The sequence below is a fragment of the Poecilia mexicana genome, unplaced genomic scaffold (assembly GCF_051168715.1).
Source record: "Poecilia mexicana isolate PSO_F unplaced genomic scaffold, ASM5116871v1 scaffold_3, whole genome shotgun sequence".
Lineage (NCBI taxonomy): Eukaryota > Metazoa > Chordata > Actinopteri > Cyprinodontiformes > Poeciliidae > Poecilia > Poecilia mexicana.
Genome location: NW_028263372.1, coordinates 34231219 through 34258219, shown reverse-complemented (window position 1 = coordinate 34258219; position 27001 = coordinate 34231219). Strand labels below are relative to the sequence as shown.

The window sequence follows — 27001 nt, the reverse complement described above, 5'->3', positions numbered from 1 at the left end:
AGGGTCTGCACACATTCTTAAAAAGTCTTAAAGTATTAAAATTAAAGCCTTAAAACGTCTTAAATTTACAGAAAAAAGATAAGTCTGCCTTAAATATGTTGATCAGAGATGTTAAATTTAATATTACATTCTATGTAGTTTTCTTTTTTTCTTGCAGGACTTTACTGTTGCAAGTAACCATCTCGACTTTAAGCGGTTACGGCTACCGCTAACAACCAGCTAATACTCCCTTGCTAGCTAGACAGCTAGCAAGTGTAAAGCTAGCTATTGCTATGAAATGATAATAGAAATAAAGAAGATGCTACTTTCACAACTGGAAAGAAAACGACCAGAAACAAATGGCAACAAGATGAAAACAAATGTTGGTCGTTAATATCAACCTGGTTTTATTTACCGATACGTTATAAAATGACTGATAATACCAATATATCGTCCATCCCCGGAATAAAGTAAATAAATAAATCACCGTCTCTTCAGCTGAGATGGATGAAAGAGTCAGTGAATCGGGAATCTCTCTCCCTGTTTGTGTGCTGCGGTCTGCAGGTGGACGGCGAGCGGCCGGACGAGACGCGGCTGATCGAGATCGATGAGTCGCAGCGCAGCGAGCACACGGTGTTCATCACTCCTCCAGAGCTGCCGCCGCTGCCTGACGGGGAGGAGTACCCGCTCTGCTACAGGTACCGACTGGACCGTCTGGGTGGGCTTTCATCTCCTTGTCACCTGTTTTCTGGACAGTTTTTGGTTGGTTTGCAACGTCTGTCAGGCGTGGAAAAGCATTTAGCCAAGGGCTCATGAAATTCTGGAAAATACTTGAATTTTATTATTTCTGTATAAAGTCTTTAAAGTGCTTGAGATTCAAACGGCCATTTTGTAATAAAGTCCAATGTAACATCTGAAGATACGAAGAACAAAAAGGAATAAATTTCTGCCAATAAACTCGGTTTTAGATTAATCTCATATATTCTCTACAAAAAACTTGGAAATTTTTGAGAATGAAATGTTGAAAATTGGCTTGAAAATTTTCAGAAATTTTGAGATTGATTTAAGAAATTTTCTAGAAAAAACTTACATTTCTGCATTTCAAAAGTAGAAAAATTTTCTGAGTTTCATAAGTGAACATTTGTTCTAGAAAATGTTTGATTTTCAAGATCCGAGATTCCAAAAAAGAAAATTTAGAAAATGTCTGAGATTAATCTCAAGATTTCTGAGGTTTTTGGTGGAAATGAACTCTCACTTTTCTTCTTTGACGGATCGTTTCCGTATCGTTTCCGTAACGTTTGCGTATCGTTTCCATAACGTTTCCGAATCGTTTCCGTAACGTTTCCGAATAGTTTCCGAATCGTTTCCATAACGTTTCCAAATAATTTCCGTAACGTTTCCGTATCGTTTCCGAATCGTTTCCGTAACGTTTCCGAATAGTTTCCGAATCGTTTCCATAACGTTTCCAAATAATTTCCGTAACGTTTCCGAATAGTTTCCGAATCGTTTCCGAATAGTTTCCGAATCGTTTCCGTAACGTTTCCAAATAATTTCCGTAACGTTTCCGTATCGTTTCTGTAACGTTTCCAAATAATTTCCGTATCGTTTCTGTAACGTTTCCGAATCGTTTCTGAATCGTTTCCGAATCGTTTCCGTAACGTTTTGACGGATCGTTTAACATGTTGTGGTCCTGCAGGTATGACGGTTTCCCGGTGTTAACTCTGGAGCTGTTTGACCCGGTGGAGGGACTGTGGACGCCCTCCTCCCGCCTCGCTGCCAGGCACAGCTGCCCCACAAGCCCCGCCCCCATGTTCAGACGCACCAAACAGGTGAGCAGCAGTAACCTACTTCCTGCTCTAAAAACAGTTTAATCTGGAAGAAGAGGCGTTTGCTGTGATTAGATCTTGTAAAATCTCTTCCAGGTACATCTAAAATATGAGAATGTTTTTTTTGTGTGTCATTTATTTCAGAAAGTTTCTAGTATAATAAGGTATTTGCACTAGAAACCAGACAAAAATACTGGATAAGATTTTGTGTTTTTACAGTGCAGTGAATGAAAACCTAAAATCGGTGCCCAACATAATCTGAATTTTATGGAAAAGCTATGGCATTTTCATAGAAAGTTGAGTGGAAGGAAAAATTGTGGTAGGAGAAGGTTCTCCAGGAACATGGATATCAGCAGCCAGTTGGGTTGCCCAGCCATCTGCTGGTTCTGAAGGCAACACGACCATCTACCAGAGCTCTTGGAGCTCTTCATGCTTCCTGGTTTTCACCCCCAGGAGATTAAATCAGCGCAGAAGATCGCCAAGAAGTATTCGTCCATCCCCCAGCTGTGGTCCAAGTGCCTGCTGCGCCACTGCTATGGCCTGTGGTTCATCTGCCTGCCGGCGTACGTCAAGGTGTGCCACTCCAAGGTGCGGGCGCTGCGCACCGCCTACGACGTCCTCAGGAAGATGCAGGCGAAGAAGCTGCAGCCGCCCGACGAGGTAGACGAGCCGTTTCCTGTTCGGCCAATCAGCTGCGTCGGAGCAAAGCGGTCACACAGGTTTCCCTGCAGGTGTGCTACCGGGTCCTGATGCAGCTGTGTGGGCAGTACGGCCAGCCGGTCCTGGCGGTCAGAGTCCTGTTTGAGATGAAGAAGGCCGGCGTTCACCCCAACGCCATCACCTACGGATACTACAACAAGGTATGTTCACCAAAATGTTCACCGGCAGAAACGCAAACAGAGCTGATCTGACAAAACGAACTTTAAAGATTACAGAAAATTCACATTTTGCATGTTCCAATTGGGTTTCTACTAGAGATGCACTGATCCGATATTAATATCTGTATTGGTCCCGATATTTAAAAGAATTAGATTGGGTTCACTCACTGAACAAATTAAAATTGTTTTTCCATATTTGACCAAACTTGTGAAGCTATTTGTTTATTAAAGTGAGTTATACTGATGCAGAGTTAACTAATACATTTCTAATTCAGTACATTTATGTTAGTGTTTTTTAAAAAAAAGAAATGCTTTACATCAATTCAGTATTTGATCGGTATCGGCCGATAAAACTCAGATATTGGTATTGGAAGTGAAGAAAGTGGATAGGCACATTTCTAACACAAACAGCTTTTTAAAAAAGTGTTTAGGAAAAAGCATCCCAGCCAGTTTTTGGTAATATTTGGTGTCTGGAAAATAAGTAATGTCAAAACTTCAAACACTAATGTGACTTTTTTTATTCTTTAAACTTGAGACTAAAAGTGAGGCGTTTTGGCTAAAACATATTTACAGACTGAGGTGTTTAGTATCTTATACATGATTTTTCTAGTTTGGGTTTAATTGCTGCTCTGAATATGTTTTTCTTTCTTCAAATGGCCTTTTTGAGTCTGTATACTACAGTTAGTGATTATATCAATAATCGATTAATCACAATTAATCATGATTAATCCAATTAATCATGTCAGCCTTACTGGAAATTTGAGTGTGGCAAAACCTGAAGGTCTGAACGTTCAACAGGAATAAAAGTTGCTTCATAAAAAGTGGAAATGAAAGGAGTAACGGACTGAACTCATTGAGCTCGGGAGTCAGACGACTTCAGCCTTGATGTTGATCGTTTATTCATTATTAATCATGTTCAGATTATTGAATCACTCCACCGTTGTTACCCAGAATGCACCACAGTTTCCCTCCAAGGTTGATCAGCCTTGTGTCATCACTCATTCATGTCCGGATGAATCACACCTCTGCGAGCCGTCAGGAAGACGAGGCCACAGCAGGAAGAGTTGGATCAGCCATATTCAGCATAAACTGCTGCATAACAATGACCAACATGGAGATTTTTCTATACAACAAACATCCTAATATCTTAATTTTCTTTGCAGAAATGTCTCCTTGCATCTTCCTGCCCCCTTTGAGGTGTGGATGTGTTGATTAGTGAAGCGTTTGACCCCTGATCATGAGGCTAGCGCTAGCAGAATAAATAGCTGCGATGTGATAATCAGCGAGATCTTAGCACCAGAACATCATCACACTCTGCAGACAAACCCGGTCGGTCCGGTCCAAACGGCTGCAGCAACTCATCAAGAAACAAGAGATATAATTACAATGTGGTGCAGATTTTCACATGAAAAATATTTAGATTTAATTTAAAAATTAAATGTTGAATGTTGGAAGTAGTCCACATTTTTCATTTAAGAACAGATAGTTTAGTAAAATGTTTCTGCTCAGTTTCACTTATATTTTTATTTATTTTAAATGGAAATTGAAAGTTTTATTCAGTTGGTTAATTTTTCCTTCATTACTGTAAATTACTGCAGTAAAGCTACAGCTAACGGATTACTTTAATAATCATTTATTATATTGATTAATCGGATAAAAATCTTAGAATATTCTACAGATTTTTCATTTATATTTTCATAGAATATTAGAAATGCAGTAAAAGATTAAAATAAAGAAATAAACTATTTTTTTGAATTGGAAAATAAACATTTTGTTTCCTAAAATTCAACCACAGCATTCCTTTAGTGAACTCTTGATCATTTAAGCAAAGGATGAATCTGAAGCTTAAAAAAATACTTCTAAAACTCAGCTCTTTCTGCTGCCCAAAAATAATCTGATTATTTCAATAATCAATTAATCACGATTCATCTGATGAATCATTTCAGCCATACTTGGTCAATAATGAATTAGGCCCAATTTAAATCCCTCAGAATGTTCTGATGACATTTAATGGTAAAATTAATTATCAAAAATCAAAATTTTAAACCTTTTTTCTTTGAAAACAACAAAAACATGTAACATTGATAGATTCATAAAACATATCCTGTATTTTTTCCCTCCACCAAACTTTCCTGTCCTGTATGTAGGCGGTGCTGGAGAGCACGTGGCCCTCTAGCACCAGAGGAGGATACTTCCTATGGATGAAGCTGAGGAACGTGATTCTGGGCGTGGCTCAGTTCAAGCGAGCTCTGCGCCGACACGGACCGCCGCTCACCCAGAGCCCGCTGTCAGGTAACCAAGCTATAAACGTTACCAACGGCAACCGATAACGTCTCATATCCACAGGAAAACGCAGGCCAGACAGTAAAAATACAGTTCCATTTCAAATGATCAGCAGGTTAAATATTTGAGTTGTCTGAAATATTTTCTATTTGATCGTTATTAAAATCCAAACATATTCAACAGCTCAGATCGCACTGTAAAATCTTGAATTTTTGCTTATTAAATTAACGCCCTTTGATTATCTTTTAGCCTGATTTCTCCGTTAAAATTTCTTCCTGATTTTCCAAACTGAAATCGCTCTGATTGCTGTTGCGGTTAGATAATGACTGCTCATTAATACTCCACATAACCACACTTTATAAGTGTAAATTATCCTTGCGGTTTCTGACCTCTGATGTAACTCTGAACAGCATTTCTTAGATCTTAAAGCATTTAATGTCTGAAGAAAAAAATCTGAGACAACATTTTGATCAACTTAGAGAAAATTTATTAACGTTTTTCCATATTTCTGGGAAATTTTAATCAAGATAATAAAAGAGCCAAGAAAGTTATGTTGTTGTAGAGTGTGATGCACAGTTTAAGACGCAATTTATTTGTATTTAATTTTAGGTTTTTCGTTCCTTTTTCTTTGGCTTTTTCAATTAATTTAAGTAAATTAAAAAAATTAACTAATTTCATTATAAAAACCTATTGTTAGGCTTAACTAATGATTAATATGCACTTTGCTTTTATTTAATTAATTTAAATATTGAATTCAATAAATGCAACATAAATATAAATATAAATGTTTGTTAAACATAAATGTTAAATAATCCAACATATTTTTTAAAAATACCATTTTATAAAAGATGTTGGGATTTTTGTCTTTTTACAAGTTAAAATAAACTATAAATAAAAAAATTTTTAATTAAAAAAACTTCAAGATTTTTTCTTTTTTATATTTGAAAAATATCTAATTCATATACTGAATTCATTCAATAATAAATAAATGCATGTTAAAATAATCTAAATATTTTCTGGAATTTTTATTTGTGAAAAATTTTGAGTTTTATCTTTTTTACTTAAACATGTCAAAATAAACTATAAATAAATTTAGATTCTTTTATATTGGAAAAATATACATTCTTTATAACAAAAGTTAAATAAATTAACCAGCACATAATTAAAACACAGATTAATTAGAAGCCTGCTGTGGTGTTAAATAATCTGTGAACTGAAGCGTCTCTGTTGTGGCCGTTCTTCCTCTGCATGATAATCCCAGCCTGCTAATCCCTGCTTTTTTAAGATCCTCCCTGTTACCAGCTGCGCTGTGGGTCCTGACCCGAGTCCGGTTCTGACCCGAGTCCGGTTCTGACCCGAGTCCGGTTCTGATCCGCCCGGACACAACCAGTTAAACACCAGTCTGAGATTTTTCCTCGTTACTCTGAGCTGCTGGTCAAAGTTTATTATAAACATTTCATAAAAGGGTTGAAGGCTTGATTCTGGAGGATCGACTGGAAGAGACATCCAACCGTCTGTTCATCCAACTGCTTCATCCAACCGTCTGTTCATCCAACCATCTGTTCATTCAACCGCTTCATCCAACCGCTTCATCCAACCGCTTCATCCAACCATCTGTTCATTCAACTGCTTCATCCAACCGCTTCATCCAACCGCTTCATCCAACCATCTGTTCATTCAACTGCTTCATCCAACCGTCTGTTCATCCAACCATCTGTTCATCCAACTGCTTCATCCAACCGCTTCATCCAACCGCTTCATCCAACCATCTGTTCATTCAACTGCTTCATCCAACCGCTTCATCCAACCATCTGTTCATTCAACTGCTTCATCCAACCGCTTCATCCAACCGCTTCATCCAACCATCTGTTCATCCAACCGCTTCATCCAACCGTCTGTTCATCCAACCATCTGTTCATTCAACTGCTTCATCCAACCGCTTCATCCAACCGCTTCATCCAACCATCTGTTCATTCAACTGCTTCATCCAACCGCTTCATCCAACCGCTTCATCCAACCATCTGTTCATTCAACTGCTTCATCCAACCGTCTGTTCATCCAACCATCTGTTCATTCAACTGCTTCATCCAACCGCTTCATCCAACCGCTTCATCCAACCATCTGTTCATTCAACTGCTTCATCCAACCGCTTCATCCAACCGCTTCATCCAACCATCTGTTCATTCAACTGCTTCATCCAACCGTCTGTTCATCCAACCATCTGTTCATCCAACCGCTTCATCCCACCAGAGATGGAGTATAAAATCTGATCAGATGTTTTTTTTTCTTATTGATCCCCTTTACATCTTCTATAAATACGACCTGAATCCATTAGGAAAAATTATAGATAATAGAAAATGATTAAAACTGCAGTTTAAAATGCATCCAACCATCTTTTCATCCAACCATCTGCTCATACAACCAACCAACTATCCATCCGTCCGTCTGTCCAACCAACCAATCTACCGTCCATCCATCCATCCATCCATCCATCCATCCATCCATCCATCCATCCAGCCATCCATCCATCCATCCATCCATCCATCCATCCAGCCATCCAGCCATCCAGCCATCCATACATCCATCCATACATCCATCCATACATCCAACCATCCAGCCATCCATCCAGCCATCCATCCATCCATCCATCCATCCAGCCATCCAGCCATCCAGCCATCCATCCATCCAGCCATCCATCCATCCATCCATCCAGCCATCCATCCATCCAGCCATCCAGCCAGCCATCCAGCCATCCCTCCCATAAATTCTGATGTTTTTATCCCCAACTGGTTTAAACCGGTTCAGAGTTCTGGAATCGACTGATTCTCCTTTAAGTCGTTTTGGGTAAACGTGGTGAACTCCAGGAAGGCGTTTTTTAACCAACCGGCGTGTGGATCTGTGGCGGCGCCATCTTTGTTCACCAGCTTGTTGTTTCTGGGCAGATGGCAGCGACCTGGACGCTGTGAGTCACGGCAGTCTGGACAGCTCTGCTGACCCGAACCCGGCCGAGCAGAGCCCAGTAGAACCCTCTGACGATAGATCTAGCACAGGTACACCTCAGACGCTCGCTGTCGCCGGCAGTCCTCATGTTTCACATCTTTTTTTTTCTTTTCCTCTTCTCTCATTGACGTTTTTGTTAATCCTCCCTTCTTTTGTACTCCACTCCACTCGTTTTCCTCTTCGTTTCCCTCCATCCCTCCCTCTGGCGCTCGTTTTGTCTGTCCCTCCTCCCCGGCTGTGGTTTCTGCTCTGCTCTGTGCGTAACCCTTCACTCTGGCCCTGCCTGTGCTGCCGTTGCATGCAGTGGGCGGCGGGGGCGACAGCGCGGGGGCCAGGCCCGTGGCGGCCCGCTCTCCCTGGGTGGGCGCTGAGCTCAGAGAAGCCACTCTCCACCCAGGTAAACCTCTCAACCAGCCCGCCTCCTTTATCCTCCTCTACATCTGTCGGGGTTTTTCTCACTTCTTTTCCAAGTCACCAGCTGCATTTCCATCACAGTTGTGAGCAATTTCACTAATCTAAAAAAGACAACAACTTTGCAACTTTGTTTTTATTAAAGAAGAAATGCCATTAAAATCACACATGAATAACTTTGTTCACTCAATAAGAGATTTAAAAATATGCTGAACCACTTCCTGTCTTCGTCTTCTTCTTCTTCGGCATTTCTGCCAGTAGTAACATCCTGTTGTTGATCACATGACCTGTGTGATGTGAAAAAAGTTTTTCCATTGCAGTTTTGTGAAATACACAAATTTTGATAATGCCAAAAAAAAAATCATCCTGGTACAAAAACGTTATATTGAAAAACAAAATTGCGTGTTTCCATTAAGCAAATTTATTTTTGTAATTTCAGTTTGCGCAATCCTACAGTTAATGGAAACCATAGAACTGCTGTTAGCTGTGTTTCTGTTAACCATAAAATTGTACGAATTGGCATTAATGGAAACGCGCCAATCTTAGTTACATTTCTTATTTAATGGAAACACCACAATTGTGAAATTATTTTTTTTTCACATTGGTGGAATATAGACAAAGTTTTGCTCACATTTGTAATGGAAACGCAGCTTGTTGTGTGATCTGTCTTTCCTCTCTCCGACTCATCCGTCTGCTCCTCTCCCGCTCTTCACTCTCAGCCCTGTCAGTGTTTTTGTCTTTGTTAATTATGGCGTGTAATTACCCAGAGGCATATTCTGTTTGATTACCACTTTAATAATGGAGACGCGTCTCTGCGGGCGGCCTGGCTCAAAGATGGAGAGGTAACGGCTAAACATGATGGATGTGCAGCTCACCTATTACTTCAGAGAAGAAAAGATGCTTTTTAAATTGGTATCTAAGGCTTGGTGATCGATATATTTTATTGATTAATCTAATTTTTGTCTTTTGAATATTTAATTTTTGGAAAATTTATATTTTTTCATCAATGCTCTCCGTGGGTTTCAGAGTCGCGGCCATCTTGTTTTACAGCTTTTACTTATTTGGACTTTGAATTCAAGTCAATTCTTCGACAAAATATAAGCGTCAGCTAAGATTATTTTTTAATTAGTCATAATATTAGAATAAAGTAATAATTTTATGAGAACTCCAACACAAAATATACCCAAAAAATTTAAATGTGGAATGTCAAACATTTTGTAAAGTTATATTTATACTAACTTATATATAGACTATATAGTTTTAGAGTTAATACTTAATAAAAATACTGAATATTTTAATAGATCAGCATCAAATTCTTATCAAGGGTTTAAAACGACCGAGTCGAAGAAAGGAGCACAAACTGAACTGATCACTTCTAATCTGGATTATAACATTTTTTTCTCTCATTAAAAGAATTTTTTCTCATAATCTTCAGATGTTTTTTCTAAAACTATGACCATTTTCTCGTAAGAAAAGAGGCTGGCTCTAATACATAATCACAGAAGGGAGAAAAAGACACTTTTTAAAAAAAATACTGTCATTTCTGAATTAGGAAAGAAAGTGAGCAAAAATAAGTAAATGAATTAAAATTGGATATGGTATGAAAAAAGATATTTTATTTTCAGTCCAAATTCCCCAGCCCTGCTTGCTTCACATAAAGCTGCAACTCCTCATGGTTACTTTAGATTTGACGATATGAAAGTCCAAACAGACGGTTGCCTTGGGAACCGGAGAGGGTTTCGCTGTCAAATTCATCAGCAGCCCAATAAAAACATGATTTTCTCACGATGTGCACTTCATGTGGTTTGATGTTTTCATCCACCTCAGGGATCTGCAACCTTCACAAACCAAAGACGTTTTTCCCCGTTTAGAGCCGCAGATGTTGCTTAAGCTTCTGTGAAAAGACTAAACATTTTTAATTCACCTCTACTACAAGAAATTTGGTAAGTTTAAAAGAACCACCATTTTATTTCTGTTTTTAGGCTTTAAAAGTGAGGAAAACATGAAACATTTACAACAAGAGGACTGACATGTTTTCTTCTTCTATGGTGGGAAATGATAGAAATAAAAATCAAGTTGTTTCCAACATAGTGAGGAAAAAAAATTACTGATTCTGTGTAGGGCTGGAAAGATTAATTAGATTAATTGTGATTATTGAAGTAATTGTCAACTAATTTAGCAATTGATTAATCGTTAATTGGAGGATACAGAGTCTCAAAAAGTGCTGTTTGTCTAAAGAAAAACATTCACAGCAGTAATTATGCAAAAATTCTACAAAAATATATATAAATGGTTATAAGATGAAAAACGTTTGTCTGTAAATATGTTTTAGTTAGAACTCAATATTAGCTTCAAACCTTGTGTAATTTCTCATACTAAAGACTTTTACTATCAATTATTAAACAGTTAATTCAAAAATTAATAATTTTCTCTACACGGTGTTGATAAGTCGAGCAGAAAGCTGAAATGTTTCACTTTTTTTTCGGTCCTTTAGCTACAAAGAATCAAGCATTTACTAATGGAATATTATGTTTACATTTTAGGCAATTAAATGTCTTAAATAATCAAATTATTTGCATCTTTTAATGTATTTCTAATACTGTTTAAAATAAGATTAAGGGATTAAAGGAAAAATCAGAAAAATTTTCCGTTTTTTTTTTATCTGATTAATTGTCAGAATAATCAATAGAATAACGAATTACAAAAACAAATAAAAAACTAAATTCAGCTTTTTTAAGCCAAATTATTAAGAGCTACTGTGAAGGTTGCAGATCCCCAGAGAGGAAACTGAGGAAGAAATGTAGATTTTTGTTCTCAATATTTTTAGATTTGGTTTTTGGTGCAGAGTAAAGCCATAGTTGGTCCAGATCTTTCCTATTTTTCTAAATTTCTATTTTTTCTGAGAAATTTGAGCTTTCAGTTGTTTCTCCCTTCGGTTTTCCAGGAGATCAGTCAGATTTGGGTTACAACTCTCTGTCGAAGGAGGAAGTTCGGAGAGGCGACGCCGCTCCCCCCGACAAAGACGAGAAGAAGGAGAGCGACTGCAGCTCCTGTCAGTAGTTCATCCGATGCGACTCTCTTAAACTAAAACATGATTCTTCCTTTCCTCCAGAGATTTTTAATGTTTTTTTTTAAATCATCCGATCCGACTGGTTTTCCCGTGTCCAGTGTCGGAGACTGAAAGCGTGAAGGGCAGCAAGGACTGCCTGCCTCAGCTGGACCTGGAGGCCGGCTCCTCCTTCAAGCCTCGGGGAATCGTTCGGAGCAGCTATCCGTACGGGGATTCTGCCCGGAAACCCAGGAGCTCCACCAGCGCAGGTAACTCCACTTGGTTTACTTCAATTTTCCATTGCAACACTTAGAAAAGGAAGAAACAAGCTCTTGAATTCAGGATATAAAACTGAGATCACTGATGTGTACAGACATTTTGTTTCTGCACACATTTCAATCTGGTACATCACTCTCTTTCATTTTTGTGGTTTCTTCCTTATTGTTGTTTTTTTGCGCATCTGTACGTTCCAGTACACTGGATAGCTACAAAACAGAGGCAAATTTTTTCTACTTTTAAAATCAATTTTGGGACATTTTCAATCGATTTTGAAGAAGTTTTCCGGTCCGGTAGACTCGATTCCATTTGGGAAGTTTCAACATTTGTTAAATTTTCAGCTGCTTTGGTTTTCTTTCACACTGCACTGTGTCAAATCAACCAAACTAATTGAAAGACATGTTCTCCTCCTGGCCTGTGGGGGCGCTGCACCAAGAACCACTGAAGGAAACAACACAAAAACCTCAGAAGACACTGAGTGCAACTTTCTTCTTTACAAAATGAGAACAAAAATGATGTGGCATCTGATTTTAGCAGTTGAAGGATTTCTTTTTTGACCACGAGCCATTTCTCCCGCTAGCACTAGACTAGCACCTTTGTTTTGTTTGTTTTTACCCAGAATTCTCTGCTCAGCATTCCACTTCCTGTTTTGGAGTGGTCTTCAGTCCGCTTCACATATGCATTCGAACTGCAACAGAGTTCACTTCAACAGAACTGAGATCTAAATTTGTTGGCGGACCAGAGGTTTGTAGGCGCTTTGTTTGGTGTGAATGAGAGCAGGAGAGCTTTCACACCTGTTCAGTCCACTTTATCAAACTCCAGTTCGTTTGTCTAGAAAGTCCTGTTCGTTTGTGGAGCGATCCTGACTCCCCAGCTGGACCAGGGTTCAGTAGCCAAACCTTGGTCTTGGTTTGGTTGAAGTTAACTCTGGTGCGGTTTGAATGCATATGTGAACGCCAAAGGGACCGGAGACTGCTTCAAAACAGGAAGTGGACTATAGATCAGAGAATTCTGGGTAAATACAACCGAAACAAATGTGAGAGAGTAGCTACAGAGGGAATTTGCTTGTGGCCTTCATCCAAAGACAAACAAGAAATCCTACAACCGCTGAAATCTGATGCCACTCCATTTTTGTTTAAATATCTTGAAGAAGGAAGTTGCCCTCAGTGTCTTCTTCAGAGATTTTTGTTGGTGCATCGCCTCCACAGGCGAGGAGGGGGCATTGCATCGAAAAGGGACACTGTCAAATCAGCAGCAGCTGAAAATGAAACAAATGCTGCGACTTTGGTCCACCTTGAATTGAATTTTTAAATTTTATTTAGTCACATCCATTCTTCAGTGTAACATCATATCTCTGTTAGCTTAGCAGCTCTTTTCCTCCTGCTGTCTGCCAGGCCACATCGCTGGCCTCCTCTTCACCACATCTCTGGATGAGATCGGTGAGGTTCGCGCCAACAGCCTGCTGCGGCGACACCGCAGCGCCCTGGAGGAGGTGGTGGGCAGCTCCGGCAGCGGCGCCGCTCTGGACTGGCAGGCGGCGCGGGCCCGCCGCGTGAGCGGCGACACGACGGGCAGCGGCGGCAGCGGCGCCACCGTCCTCGGCCTCGGCATGAGTCAGGCGGAGACCGACCCTGATAAGATCGCCGGACTGCTGGGCGCCGACGCCAAGATCCTGTCCGGTACCAACTACAGCCAGAAGCTTCACTTAGGAGGCTTTAATCACAAAGAGGAAGAGGAACAAAGCTACAGTGATGAAGATAAGAGTAACACGGAAGCCATTTTTGATTTTGAGGATCTGGACCTGGAGAAGCCATCTCTCGGGGTCAGACATCTTAAAAAGCCCGTTGAGCGCAGCGCCAGCTACGGTGGCATGAGCTCGGCGGCACCCAGAGGAGCTGTGATGCGTACCGGCATCGAAACGGGCTTCGACCCGCTCTCCCTGATGGCCGCCGAGTCGCAGAGCGCCACGTACCCGGATGGTGACGAGGCCAGAGCGCCGGGTGCCCGCCGTAATCTGGCCCGGGAGATCGAGCTGTACATGAGCCACCTGGACACGCCGCTGAGCAGCCGCACGTCCAGCTCCGAGCTGCAGGGCCCGGCCAGCCCGCTGCTGCTCCACCCCCACGCCGCCGCCGCCGCCTTCCGGAGGTCCAGCTTGCCCCACGCCGCTCCACTCAGGACCAGCGCAGTGCCGCGCTCACGCACCTTCCACCAGGCGTCGCCGGCCCGGCCCGCGTCCCGCCAGCGGCTGATGTCGTCGCCGTCGGGCCGCAGCTCCAGCACCAGCCCCAGCCTGAGCCCCTTCAGGGAGCGCCTGGCCTCGCCGACCTCCTCCGCCTTCGCCCTGGACGCCCTGCTCACCCCGACGCTCGACGTCTTCAAGACCAGCGTGGTTTCTGCTGGGAAGGGCGTGGCGGAGCGGGCCAGCCGCTGGTACTCGCGTTTCGCCACGTCCAACACGCCAACCAAGGTACAGAGCCCCGATACTCCGCTTTAGTTTGGATTATTAAAGCTACAGAATCACATAAAATCAGCTTCATCATCAGCTTCATCATCAGCTTCATCAGAATCAGACCTTCATCAACCTTTAGAGTTTCAGCTTTGTGTCTGATTGGCTGAAGCTGCTGGAGATCTGCTGCCCCCTGCTGGCTGGCGGGTCAGGTCACTGCACATTACAATCACCATCAATTCATCTGTTCATCTGTTCACTCATTCATTCATCCATTTATTCATTCATCCATCCTCTTCCTGTTTAGTGATTATAGTTTAAAACCAGTAAAGCAGACTGGGACTGATGGTCTCCATGCTGGTTTCTTCTGTGAACCTGAAGGCGTCAAAAAGTCTGTTTCTATAAAACAGGGAGAGAGAGAAGGACACATTTGATCCATCTCTCCATCTCTCTCTCTCTCTCTCTCTCTCTCTCTCTCCATCTCTCTCCATTTCTTTCTCCATCTCTCCCTCTCTCTCTCTCTCTCTCTCTCTCTCTCTCCATCTCTCTCTCTCCGTCTCTCTCTCTCCATCCAGGACGGCTTCAGCGACCGTCTGAGCGTTTCCTCCCTCAGTGTCGGGGATCCAGACGGCTCCATCCAGGACGAAGCGGAGTTTGAGGAGACGGAGCAGCTCGGCGTCTCCCCTCAGAAGAACGGTCCCTCCTGTCCCCACAGGAGTCCCGTCCACAGCCGGGTGGACAGTCCCACTGCAGGACGCAGCCTGGGCAGACCCACGTCTCTTCCTCCTGGTGAGGACTTCCTCTACCTCCGTCTGGACGCTGATCCGACATGAAGACGGACCTGGACCCTGACGTGTTGTCCCATGTCTCCAGGTTGTCCTCTGTCTCTGCCCGGGTTCTCGCTGCCGGACAAGTCCGACCTCGGATCGTCACGCTGCACCAGCAACACCAGCATCTTCAACAACTACGCTATGGAGGTAAAACACACAACGACCGGAGGAGGCCGAGTGCCAGAAACTACAGCGAGGGTAGAAATACTTCGACATCTATGTGCTCACGTAGAAGTATCTAAGAAATTACTCAACTAAGAGTAAAAACGTAGTTGATAAAAAGTCTGTTCAAGTACTAAAGTATCAAACATTTAAAGATTACATCATCAGATTGATGAATAAAGTTAAGTGGAAAGTTTGGTATTTTATGGACCAAAATGACAATAATTCTTATAAATTACACAATCTGACAAAACAAAATGTTTCCAAATCAGTTTCTTTCGATAAAAAACTTCTGAAACCTTAACAGAAGCTGCAGGTGTGTCTGTGTCTGGTGAATTTTTGGTTAAACATGTTTGTTTTTCATTCAGTGGGTAGAAAATCCAGAAATATTACTCAGGTTAGACTAGAAATACTTCATAATAAAATTACTGAAGTAAAGGTAGAAAGTACAGCGCAGTAAAAGTACTTCCAAGCTATTTTTTCTCTCTGCAGCTGCTGATCTCCAGCTGCTCTCGCTGTAAAACCTGCGACTGCCTGGTTTACGACGAGGAGATCATGGCTGGATGGACGGCTGACGACTCCAACCTCAACACCACCTGCCCCTTCTGCGGAAACCCCTTCCTGCCGTTCCTCAACGTGGAGATCCGGGACATGAGAGGACCCGGGAGGTGAACTTACCAACAGGGTCCTTCCCCTCTTTTTGTCAAGATTACATCGTTTTCCAGACTCACAGCTCCGTGGCTTCCTTTGTAGAATGAACAGAAAACTTTACTTTGAAATTATGATCACAAACAGAAGCGGAGAAGGCAGGAGGGAAGAAAAGAAATAAGATGAGGTGGAATAAGGAAGTGGGATGGAAGTAAAGAAGCATAAATAAAAAGAAGGAAGGTTGAAAAGAGGAACGAAGTGGAAAATGTTGGACTCTATTTGTTTAAAGGTTTAATTGTTGACGATTTTTCCAAATCAAGTATTAAGTGAAAATGTTCAACATTTCTTGATAAAATCTACCAGAATATTCACTGTCATGCAGTTTCATCCTGATCGTTTGGATGTAACGGCTCGGTTCATGCGGTTTGCCCTGTTTCAGGCTCTTCCTGAAGGGCAGCCCGTCCATGGATGACGCCATGACCTCATCGTACTCCGCCTCCACGGGTCTGGACACGGGGACGTCCACGTTGTCCACGCCGTGTCCCACCACAGCCGTGTTCCCTCCCTCACCCACAGCAGCCGCAAAGGAAACTCCTGGGAGGTACATCCCTGGTTCAGCCACGTATTCATGCTTAAACTAAATATTTTCAAACTTCAAGTTAAATCCAAAAAAAAAGCCGTTGGACCCGAAACCAAATCAGACTTTAAAGCATCAACAGATTTTACAAAACAGAACTAGAAAAGCACAAAGAAACAAGGTGCTTAAAACCACACAAAACAAAACAAATCCCTCTTGCATCAAAGCATTTTTAGTTTAAATCTATTCACATTTTGCATGTCTTTATTTTTCCATTTGGGTTTAAACTGCTTCTAAAAACAATCCAGTGCTTAAAAAAACATTTGGTACTGAGTTCATGTTTTCTGGTGTCTGGAAAATGAGCTGTTTCAAAAACCTCCTAATTATTTAGTCACAGTCCATGGGGACTGTGTTGTTACTTTGCAACGCCAGCCGATCATAGCCCGTTACCTAGCAACGGTTAACCTTACAATGGCTGCTGGAAAAGACAAGTTTTGTTGTTGATTTACCATCCAGAAACCACTTGCTGCATTCTTGTTGATTGTGGATAAGGCTCCACTAATGCTTTTCAAAGATGTAAGGTTATATAATTACGCATCTGTTGGCGGCCATTTTCCTAGTCCATGTGTAAATGTTGAGTTGGGGGCGTGGCCAGCAGCAGATTATTTGAGTTTAAAGGGACAAAATATGCGGAACTGAGCAAACTGAAATCTCATCATCTAAGAATGATTTTGTGTGAAAAATGTGATGAATATGTTTTGAATAGGCCACAGACTTGTCCTAACCTGTTCCAGGATCCATATTAGATCACCTTTAAACCAGTGGACTCATGCTGGCTGTTGCAGTGTTGAATTATTCTGGATCTGTTGCGTCTCCTCAGGACTCGGCCCAGCAGGGCTCAAGGCATCAACATCCCCACAGATCGCCGCCAGGGGGCGCTGTCCTCCGGCGGACCCATGACCCGCAGCGTCAGCGCCTTCGGCCCCATGGAGGAAGAGTCCCAGCTCAGCCACCACCTGCCGACGTCCGGCAGCCTGCCGAGCCATCTGAACGAAGCCGCGGTGCGTCTCAACGCCGACAGGAAACAGAAATGATACGAGGCAGAAAGGCAAGACTGTAACGGTTTAGACGGAGCAGATCGGGGTCAGAGGATGCTGGGAGCAGGAAAAGAGTTTCATCAATGTGCTCTGCAAAAACAGAAAATATTGTCATGTATTTCTGGTCTAGTTTCTAGTGCAAATATCTCAGTACACTTAGAACAAGACAAAACCAGCTCAAAGTAGCTTTTAAGTTAATAATTCCTTGATATTGATGAAAAAGTTCCAGTTCTTTCTCTACTTACTTCACTTTAACATTTTTCCTCATTTTCAAAGTGAAACATGAGGAATCTGGCAGTAGAACTACAACTTTCTGATGTAAAGCACTTTGAACTGCCTTGTTGCTGAAATGTTTCCATACAAATAAACTGATTATTGATTAATGGCATAATAATGCAAGAACAGATTCTAGGAGACATTTAGCACTGGACCTGGAAGACATTTAAAATATCCAAAATAAATAAAACAGCAAATAAAATGAATTATGGAGATTAACCTTCAAAAAACGGCTAGTTGAGACTAAAGCACCAAACCGAAGAGTTTTATCATCCAGGCTTCGGTAGAAAGAGAGAAAAGGAGAGAGAAACAAAAAATAATGTAAATGGAAGTGATCAGAACTGTACTGAAGTAAGAGAAGCACAACTTCAGCATGTTTTTACTCGAGTAAAAGTAATCAGGTAAATGTAACTGGTTACTACCCGCCTCAGGATATTATTGGGTTTGTTTTAATTTAGCATTCGATAAACTGATTAATTCTGATCAATGCCTGTAAATCCGTCACCAGGACCCGCTCAGCATGGACTGGCAGCTCCACAACCCGGAGCCCGTGACGGTGCCGTACCTGAGCCCGCTGGTTCTGTGGAAGGAGCTGGAGAGTCTGCTGGAGAACGAGGGCGACCCGGTGATCGCCGAGTCCGACATGGTGGACCACCACCCCATCATCTACTGGAACCTGCTGTGGTACTTCCGGCGGCTGGACCTGCCCAGCAACCTGCCGGGCCTCATCCTCACCTCTGAGCACTGCAACAGAGACTCCCAGGTCCGAAACGGTTCCCCGCCTCCGTCTGGCTCCCAAAGACCCAGAGGAGACAGTAACTGGGTGTTTTTGTCCGTCGTCAGGTCCCTCGTCACTGGATGTCCGAGGACAGCAAACATGTTCTGATCCAGATCCTATGGGACAACCTGAAGCTGCACCAGGACCCGGTCCAGCCTCTCTACATCCTCTGGAACACATACAGTGAGTCACGACGCCAACAGGGACTTCTTAGGGTCACGAAGAGACTTCTCCCTGGATGTGGGGCAACGGGGGGGGGCAGAGAAATCATACTCGAATAAGAGAAGAAGAAATAATTCAACATATTTTTACCCAAGTAAAAGTAAAAACGTATTTGGTAAAAAGTCAACTCAAGTACTGAGTAACTGATCAAATTATCAATCATTTAATATTTAAAAATTACATCATCAGACGGACCAAAATAGAAAGTTAAGTGGAAATGTTGGTATTTTAAAGATGAAAATGACAATAATTCATATAAATAACAAAATCAAAACAAATATTTCCAAATCTGTCAATAACAAACTAAAACTGCAGGTTTGTTTCTGTTTCTGGTGAGTTTGTGGTTAAAACATGTTTGTTTTTCATTCAGTGGGTAGAAAATCCAGAAATTTTACTCAAGTCAGAGCATTGATTACTGCAACCGTGTCTCCCAGGGAATAGACTTTGAAATACTGTTAGTTTATAAATCACTGAACAGCTTAGCACCACAGTACATTAAACATCTGCTGCTGTTGTCATAGCAACCTTCCAGACCTCTCAGGTCTTCTGGTTCTGGTTCTGCTCTGCATCCCCAGAACCAGAACCAAACGAGGAGAAGCAGCATTCAGCTTCTGTGCACCACAAATCTGGAACAAACTTCCAGAAAACTGAAAAACAGCCGGAACACTGAGTTCCTTTAAATCTAGACTAAAAACCCACCTGTTTGCTATTGATTCATAATAACTGGAACATTGATCAACATATTTGATTATTTTTATGATGGCATTGGACAAAATGTAATGTTTATTTCTTGTTTCGTGGTTTTGCAAAGCACTTTGAACTGCCTTGTTGCTGAAACGTGCTACACAAATAAACCTGACGTGACTCTAATCCTGAGGGTGAAACAGAACCTGGATCCAGTTGGTAGAACGATTTCTGGAGCATTTCTTCTGAAACTTTGGCAAATAAAGTTCATCTGGACGATTTAAACAGGAGTGGAGAGGAAGCGCTGCGGTGGCCTCCGGTTAATCCTGCTCTCTTCTCTCCTTCCAGGGCTTAATTGCACTCTGTTGTTAGAGAGTGAGTTCTCCTGCTCGTCCTCCGCTCTGCTCTGTGTGCTTTGCTCCATGCGCTGCTGTGTTTTCTGTGCAGACTCGGCCTCTTCCTGTCGTAGTTTCAGTGTTTTGATGGTGAACCGTATTCCTGCTTCTGTTTGCATCTCCTGTGACTGTCCGCTTCATTCGTCTCGTCGTTTTTCTGCTGCAGCATAGCGATGTTGGTCTTTAGTGGGTTTTTCGTGGGACGTTGGTTGATGTTTCCTTCACTTTCCTGATTTAAAATGCAGTTAGTTGGATGTTGACGGTTACATTTACATTTTTTATAATTTTGTCAAATTGCAGACAAAAACCTCCAACACTTTTCGTTGGGTTTTTATGTTGTAGTCCAGACGTTTGTAACTGGTAACCCTTTACACTTTCCACAGTGGCTCTTAACTTTGGATAAAATAATAAAGAACCACCAAACCCTTTTAAATACAGATATTACGCAATATTTTGTGTTATTTCTAGCAATAGCAACGGAAGTGACATAATATGTATTTGTTTTGGGAATTTCTTAGGAAACTTCATATCGCTGCAGTCAAAGTTGCACAAGTATTTAATCATATTTTCATATTTATTCATACTGTAATAGACCCAACAGTAGAGAAAATAGTATAAACAACTATTCTGACAGACATTAGTATGTATTTATAGTCGTGATAAATCCAAAAATTGTTTAAAATCACAATAAGTGCACAGCTAATAACCGTAACTGTGAAAAGGGTCTATTAGCTAGAAGGGACAAAGCAGAAAAACTAACATTATATAAAAAAGCAAAAGACATGACGGCGATAAGCACGGCTGAGTCTGAGGGCTGTGTACATTTAATAATGTGAGAAAAACTAAATTTTCTATTTACTTAATACAAATATAATGAAGGGCTTTGGGAAAAGGTCTACTCAAGTAACTGATCAAATTATTAATCACTTCATATTTTAAAATTACATCATCAGTCGGACCGAAATATAAAGTTATGTGGAAATTTTGGTGTTTTATGGACGAAAATGACAATAATTAATATAAGTAGCAAATAATAACAAAATCAGGCAAAGGAAAAATTTTCCAAATCGGTTTCTATCAGTAAAAACTGATGAAACTTTAACAAACTGCAGGTTTGTGTCTGGTGAATTTTTGGTTAAAACATTTTTGCTTTTCATTCAGTGGGTAGAAAATCCAGAAATTTTACTCAAGAGCAGAAATACTTCATAATAAAATTACTGAAGTAAAAGTCAAAAGTACAAATACATTTTTTAAAAATATTACTCAAATGTAGTTGACTAAATGTAAGTAGTTACTACGGCAACAAGCTCCTGATCTCTCTCTCTCTGTGTCTGTCTTTGTCTCTGTGTGTGTGTGTGTGTGCGTGTGTGCGTGTGTGTGTGTGTGTGTGTGTGTGTGTGTGTGTGTGTGTGTAGATGTGGGCTACCCTCTGTCCCGGCCGGTCCCGGATGAGGAGAAGCCTCTGACGGACGAGCTGCTGCAGGGCGTGGTGCGCAGCATCCAGAGGAACGACGTCGGCCGGCCGATGGCGCAGCTGCTGCAGCTGCTGGACCGGATGCTGGGGGTCAAACGCCAAAGGTCACTGTCAGGCAAACCGCTGGACTCCAGTGATGCTGTAACGTTACGAATGATGGGTTTTGTTTTGGTTTGTCAGGAGTTTGTACAGAGACATCCTCTTCCTGTCCCTGGTGGCGCTGGGAAAAGACAACATCGATATCGGTGAGTCAGAGTTTATCCAACCAACCAAAGTCCATTTCTTCTTTTTCTTTTGGTTCCTCACTTTAAATCATAAATCTTTTGTTTGTTAATTTTAAAAACATGTTAGAGCTGTAACGTATTAAGTAAAAATATATTTCCATTAAGTATCAAACATTATATTTCCTGTCAGACGCCTTCGATCGTGAGTACAAGCTGGCGTACGACCGCCTGCTGCCCCCGCTGGTCAGGCTGACCCATAACTGTGACCGTCCTCCGGGCGCCGGCGTCATGGAGTGCCGCCGGACGTTCGGAGAGCCTTACCTGTGAGTCGCTCACCTTCACCTCCTCCTCTTCCTCACCGCTTCACCTCCAGCTCAGGAACCCGCAGGAGGACTGGACCGTCGCCGCGGTAACGCTCGGCTTCGTCCAGCACCTCGCCTCGTTTCTGTTGAAATCCAACCAAAATACACAGAGAGAAAAACCCTGTAAATAAGCGCCAGTTTTTAATCCAGCATTTATATTGTGTAATCATAAATCACATGGAGACTAACTGCAGCAATATTTTAACTTGAATTCTATTTATACAAAGTTAGCTTTATTTATTGTGTCCTGTTGCAACTCACCACTCTCACCTGCAGACTGAAGGAAACCCGCTTCGTGTTGCATCAAAACACCAAAAAATAAAAATAACTAAAAGCCGTGTTCACCAAGCAGCTGTTGGAAAAACGATTTCATGCCAAACATCGACATAAATGTTTCATCCAGTGACATTTAATGTGCTTCTGTGCTTTATTCAGAAGAGACCTAGCAAACCGGCCGCTCGACTCGATGAGAGAGGAGCAATAAAGCTAGATTTTACTTTTAAATATAACTTGAAATGTTCCCGTAATAACCAGACGATGTCTCTGTTTCTGTTTGGTTTGTTTTAAAACCTTTTTTTTCCAATATTTTTTTTTTGTCAATAACTTTCTGAACGGAGCATCCTCATCAGGACTCCTCTGGTTTTTCTGGTTTTCAAAGTTCTCAAGGCCAGAGTTTAAATATAAAACCTGGAAGTACAACACAGACATTGTGATACACTGCAAAAACAAAATATTACCAAGTATTTTTGTCTCGTTTTTATTGCAAAAATCTTACTATGCTTGAAATGAGCGAAAACTACCTTAAAAGAAGCTTTTTAGTAAAACATAGAAGTTTATTTTATGTTGGAAAAATGTCATAAGGGAAATAATGGCAGTGAAACTTGAACTTTTTCATGATTATTAATAATGAAAACAGGCTCCAATACCTTGTTAAAAAGTTACTTGTAATTTAGTTTTGTCTTATTTCAAGTATACTAAGAAATTTGCACTAAATATTTGGTAAGATTTTGTGTTTTTTGCAGATGGAGCAGAAATGCATAAAATATCAAAATACTCCAGATGTTGCTCAGTGTTTGTGGACTGCAGGTAAAATACAGTTTATTTTTAAAAGCACTTAAAATTAAATCTTAGTCAAAACTACTTTCTAAAAGCTCAACAAACTCTTCGAGTTAATTATTAAAATTTGCATCCATATTGTAAATTCTCAAAGAATATTTTGCTCTACAGCTGTACGTCTAATATTTTCTGTAATTTTCACAAAAATTTTAACTTGACTGACGCTAAAATTCACATCTGAAATTAAATATCCAGATTTTATGCTTTAATGCTGCACGTGAAATTAAAATGTTCTTAAAATCCTTTCAATGTTTAATTTAATTTGCAAATATTTTTAAAAGATTGGATACTGCAATAATAAAAAATCCTAAGTATTTTGTCCATCTTCTAGTGCAAATATCTTCACACACTTGAAATAAGACAAAACAAAATTACAACAAACTTTTCAGAAAAATATAGGCAATAATTCCTTATTGATTAAAGAAGTATCAGTTGCATTGGCAGATTATTTCATTTATAAAATGTTATAAGTGAAATCTGCCAGTGGTACTTCCTTTATTTAATATTAAGGAATTATTGACTTAAATCAAGCTGACAAGTTGTCTGTAAGTTAGTTTTTGTCTTATTTCAAGTGTTGTAAGAGAGTTACACTAGAAACCAGATCAAAGATACTTTGTAATATTTGTTTTTACAGTGAATGAAGTCGAACTTTTCAGGTTTTTCTCATCAGATTCTTCTAAATTGTGAGATCTTTGCTCATATCTACAGAAAAAAGCTAATTTTCTTTAAATTTTCTGTCACAGTTGCTAGAAAACATGAAATTTGCTCAAAATCTGTCAATGGCTAAAAGAAAATAAAGATCACTGCTAAAGTACGATGTTTAAAAGTGGGTCCAGAATATTTCTGATCCAGACCTTTACTGGCATTTTAACTTTTATGAAGTTATAAACTAAATGAGAATCTGTTGGGAAGAACCAAACGAACTGGACAGAACTTGATGCTAACACCTTATCAGTGTTTTTATTTTATCGTATGTTTTTTAATGAACGGTACCGGTCCCAGTTCTGGACCTGGAGTCACATAGATGTTTGTTTGTGGATTTGGTTGAAGGAGGACTCCTGAGTTTAAGCTCGAGGGTTTCATGAACGTCGACCAAATGTTGCAGAAGAGACCAAAACTGGAAAAAATGAATAAGTTGCACTTTAATCCTACCAGAAAAAAAATACCTGATGAACCGGGATTTCTGCTGCTTGGGGGGATAAAAAAGTTTTTCCAGAACCAAGTCAATAAATGTTTTGTTTGTAAAACAAAAAATAAATAAATAAATCACATTTCCTAGCAGCGGTTTCTTTTACCGGTGTAGAAGGTTGTGTACAGCTACTGGAACTGTAAATAAAATCATTTAACGCTCTCATTGTTGGCTTGTGTTTGGTTTTTAAAGAAGAAATACCGCTGAATATTAACATAAATAGTGAAGCTTTTAGGAATTAAAATGTTTTTTTTCTCAATTATTTTGCTGATACAAGATTCTGTTTTAACAATAAAATGGTAACTTTAAGAATTAAATACTTATGCTAAATTTCTTAATATAAAACTGGCTTTAAATTTATCAGTCACCCTTTAATGCAAAATGCAGTAAAAAAGAAAAAATCAAACCTTTGTAAAATAATAGCCTTTTTTTATTTTTTCTGGCTTAAATAAAGGTGCTGTTATTTTTTTCTTTATTTTTATTATTTATAATCACTTTAGGCAAAAAATAACGCAGGAAGGTGAAACTCAGCTCATTTCTACATCATTTTTGATTAATATCTATTCAAGTACAATTTTAGTTTGTTCTAAAATTTAGTTTTATGCTAAATTTAATTGTGATTAATTTCCATCCATTTCTTTTAAAGTGTTGGATTTTACCTTCACATACTCACCAAAAAATAAAGATTCATAAATGTCAGTGAAGAGCAGAGCACATTTTAAAATAATCGCATAAGAAACTGTAGAAATATTTAGTTTTGTCCTAAAAACACAAGTTTGTCATTAAGATGTAAAAATGTTTCCAAATCTCACATTTGAACCATCAATACACCAGTCACTCTTAAAAAAAATAATTTATTGCAGCATGGAATTACCATCTCACACTTTTTTATATTTATCCATGTTTGCATCCATTTTGCTAAAAAAAAAACAACGGCGTTTAACACGACAGTAACGAGACAAAGTGACGCCGCTCGGCTTTTTCCTCAGCTACGACGATCTGACGCACAGGTAACGACACTTTTCTTCCTTTTACATCAAAACAGGAACAAACAGAAGTTAGAGGGTCAAAGGTCAGAAATACTGAGCCTTAAAACTCAGTGCAGAGAATCTAAATGTTTTGAAATGTGGAACGATTCAACAACAAAAAAAGGTGCAAAGTAGCCATTAATCTCTATTGTTTTCTATTAGAGAAAATCCACAAATATTCAAACTGCTGCACCATTTTTTAAAATATTTTTTTAATTGTAGCATCTTTTCATCCTGGTAAAAAAAATAAAAATACAGCTCTAATAAACCAGAGTTCATGAAATTCCTCTAAATGATCTCGTTTTATTAATCTGAGGAGTCAGAGTAAGCTAATCAAAATGCAAGAAGGAAATATTCTGCATCTCATTTACCAATTATTTAACAATTATGTGTAAATAAAAAACATTTTCTCCTATTTTAAATGCCATAAAGGACAGGAAGTAGAATACTGCTACCTTGGAAGAAAATGAGGATCTGTAATTAGTAAAACTACATTTACTGACCGGAGTTTCCTCTCTGGCGATGCAACTTTGCCTTTCTAGCTGTGGTAAATGAGCGCCATCTTGTGGCCGTCACTAGAAGTGTTGGTGCCACATATTTTACAAGCTGAGATGTCGATAAGGTGCGTCAAAATACCGTTTTTATTTTATATTTCTCTACATGTGCCACCCAAATTCCAACAAGCATTTCATCTCGGTGCAGGTAAGCTATATTCTGGCAGCTATTTTAAGACGTTTGAGTTTTTATCGAACTAAATAGCTATAAACTGGGACCTGCAGTGTAGATAAAATACAAACTCTAGGAATCCAGCAGTAATTTATGGGGTCAAAGACTAACGGAAATAATTAGCTTTTAGCCTGTTGTTACGATAGAAAAAAATCTGTTTTGAACCAAGTATTTATTTAGCAAGCTAAATATTTAGCTTCTCCGCTAAATATTTGTCGTTTGGGTTTCAAACGGCAAATATTTACGTTGATCTCCGCTAAATATTTAGCTAATATGTTACTTCCTGTGCCAGTTTCCGGAAGTGGACTATCAAAATAAAACCCGTTTTACTAACTCCCGCATGTGAGCTCGCGTTGTCGACTAATTATTATAAGTCGGTATTGTCATTAAAATGCTATAATACCTATTATTGTGATTTATGCGCTAGCTATAAATCACAATAGAATTTATAGAAATCTATAAATATCTATATTTCAATCTAAATAGAAATATTTAGATTGTAAGCTACATATTTAACTTGGTAGCGTAATATGAAGTTGGAAGCTAAGAATTTAACCTCAAACTAAACTTAGCTTGTCTATGCCTATGGCAGTGTGTTGGGGCCATTGTAGATTAATGAAAAAGGAATAAATGTCCGCCAAAAAACGAAGCGATTTTGAGAATAATCTAAAAAAAAATTGTCTTTTTTTTTTATTTTGGAAATAAAAAAAATTCTCAAACTTCTGTCCATCTCAAAACATTTTTTTCTTTGCCAGAAATGTCCTCCTTCTTTCTATCTACAGTGACCCTAACATGCCGTCATATTAACTAAATATTTAGTATGGAGCTAGATGTTTAGTTCCAAGCTACATGTTTAGTTTATTTACGAATGTGTAAACATGGAGAAAATGACAAACGTTAAATCTCATGTTTTTTTCTTCTGACGGGTTAAATAAATTATTGCAGTTAATCTTCGACTGTAACTTTACAAACAGAAGCCGATATCTATGAAATCCAGAACTACAAAGGTATGGATTATTGTTCTGTGGCTTTTCTGAAGGATCAGATCATAAATACTGGAAA

General features: G+C 39.9%; 1 protein-coding gene across 3 annotated transcripts in view; it reads left to right on the top strand.

Annotated features, from left to right (window-relative positions):
• Nucleotides 1-24350, top strand: part of LOC106924056 (C-myc promoter-binding protein-like) — a 65917-nt gene extending 41567 nt beyond the window's left edge. For 2 of the 3 annotated variants that reach the window (XM_014997556.2, XM_088004471.1), the window contains 19 exons: nt 544-677; nt 1676-1808; nt 2259-2465; nt 2537-2665; nt 4831-4975; nt 7909-8016; nt 11322-11429; nt 11546-11695; nt 13097-14172; nt 14727-14940; nt 15025-15128; nt 15636-15811; nt 16231-16392; nt 17249-17429; nt 18250-18504; nt 18585-18702; nt 21236-21398; nt 21475-21539; nt 21709-24350. In XM_014997556.2, the coding sequence (XP_014853042.2) occupies nt 544-677; nt 1676-1808; nt 2259-2465; nt 2537-2665; nt 4831-4975; nt 7909-8016; nt 11322-11429; nt 11546-11695; nt 13097-14172; nt 14727-14940; nt 15025-15128; nt 15636-15811; nt 16231-16392; nt 17249-17429; nt 18250-18504; nt 18585-18702; nt 21236-21398; nt 21475-21539; nt 21709-21845 (3765 nt within the window). In that variant the 3' untranslated portion in view covers nt 21846-24350. Of the gene's footprint in view, nt 1-543; nt 678-1675; nt 1809-2258; nt 2466-2536; nt 2666-4830; nt 4976-7908; nt 8017-8270; nt 8364-11321; nt 11430-11545; nt 11696-13096; nt 14173-14726; nt 14941-15024; nt 15129-15635; nt 15812-16230; nt 16393-17248; nt 17430-18249; nt 18505-18584; nt 18703-21235; nt 21399-21474; nt 21540-21708 lie in introns of all 3 variants that reach the window. The other variant, XM_014997550.2, reaches the window with a different exon arrangement.
• Nucleotides 24351-27001: the final 2651 nt, after the last annotated feature.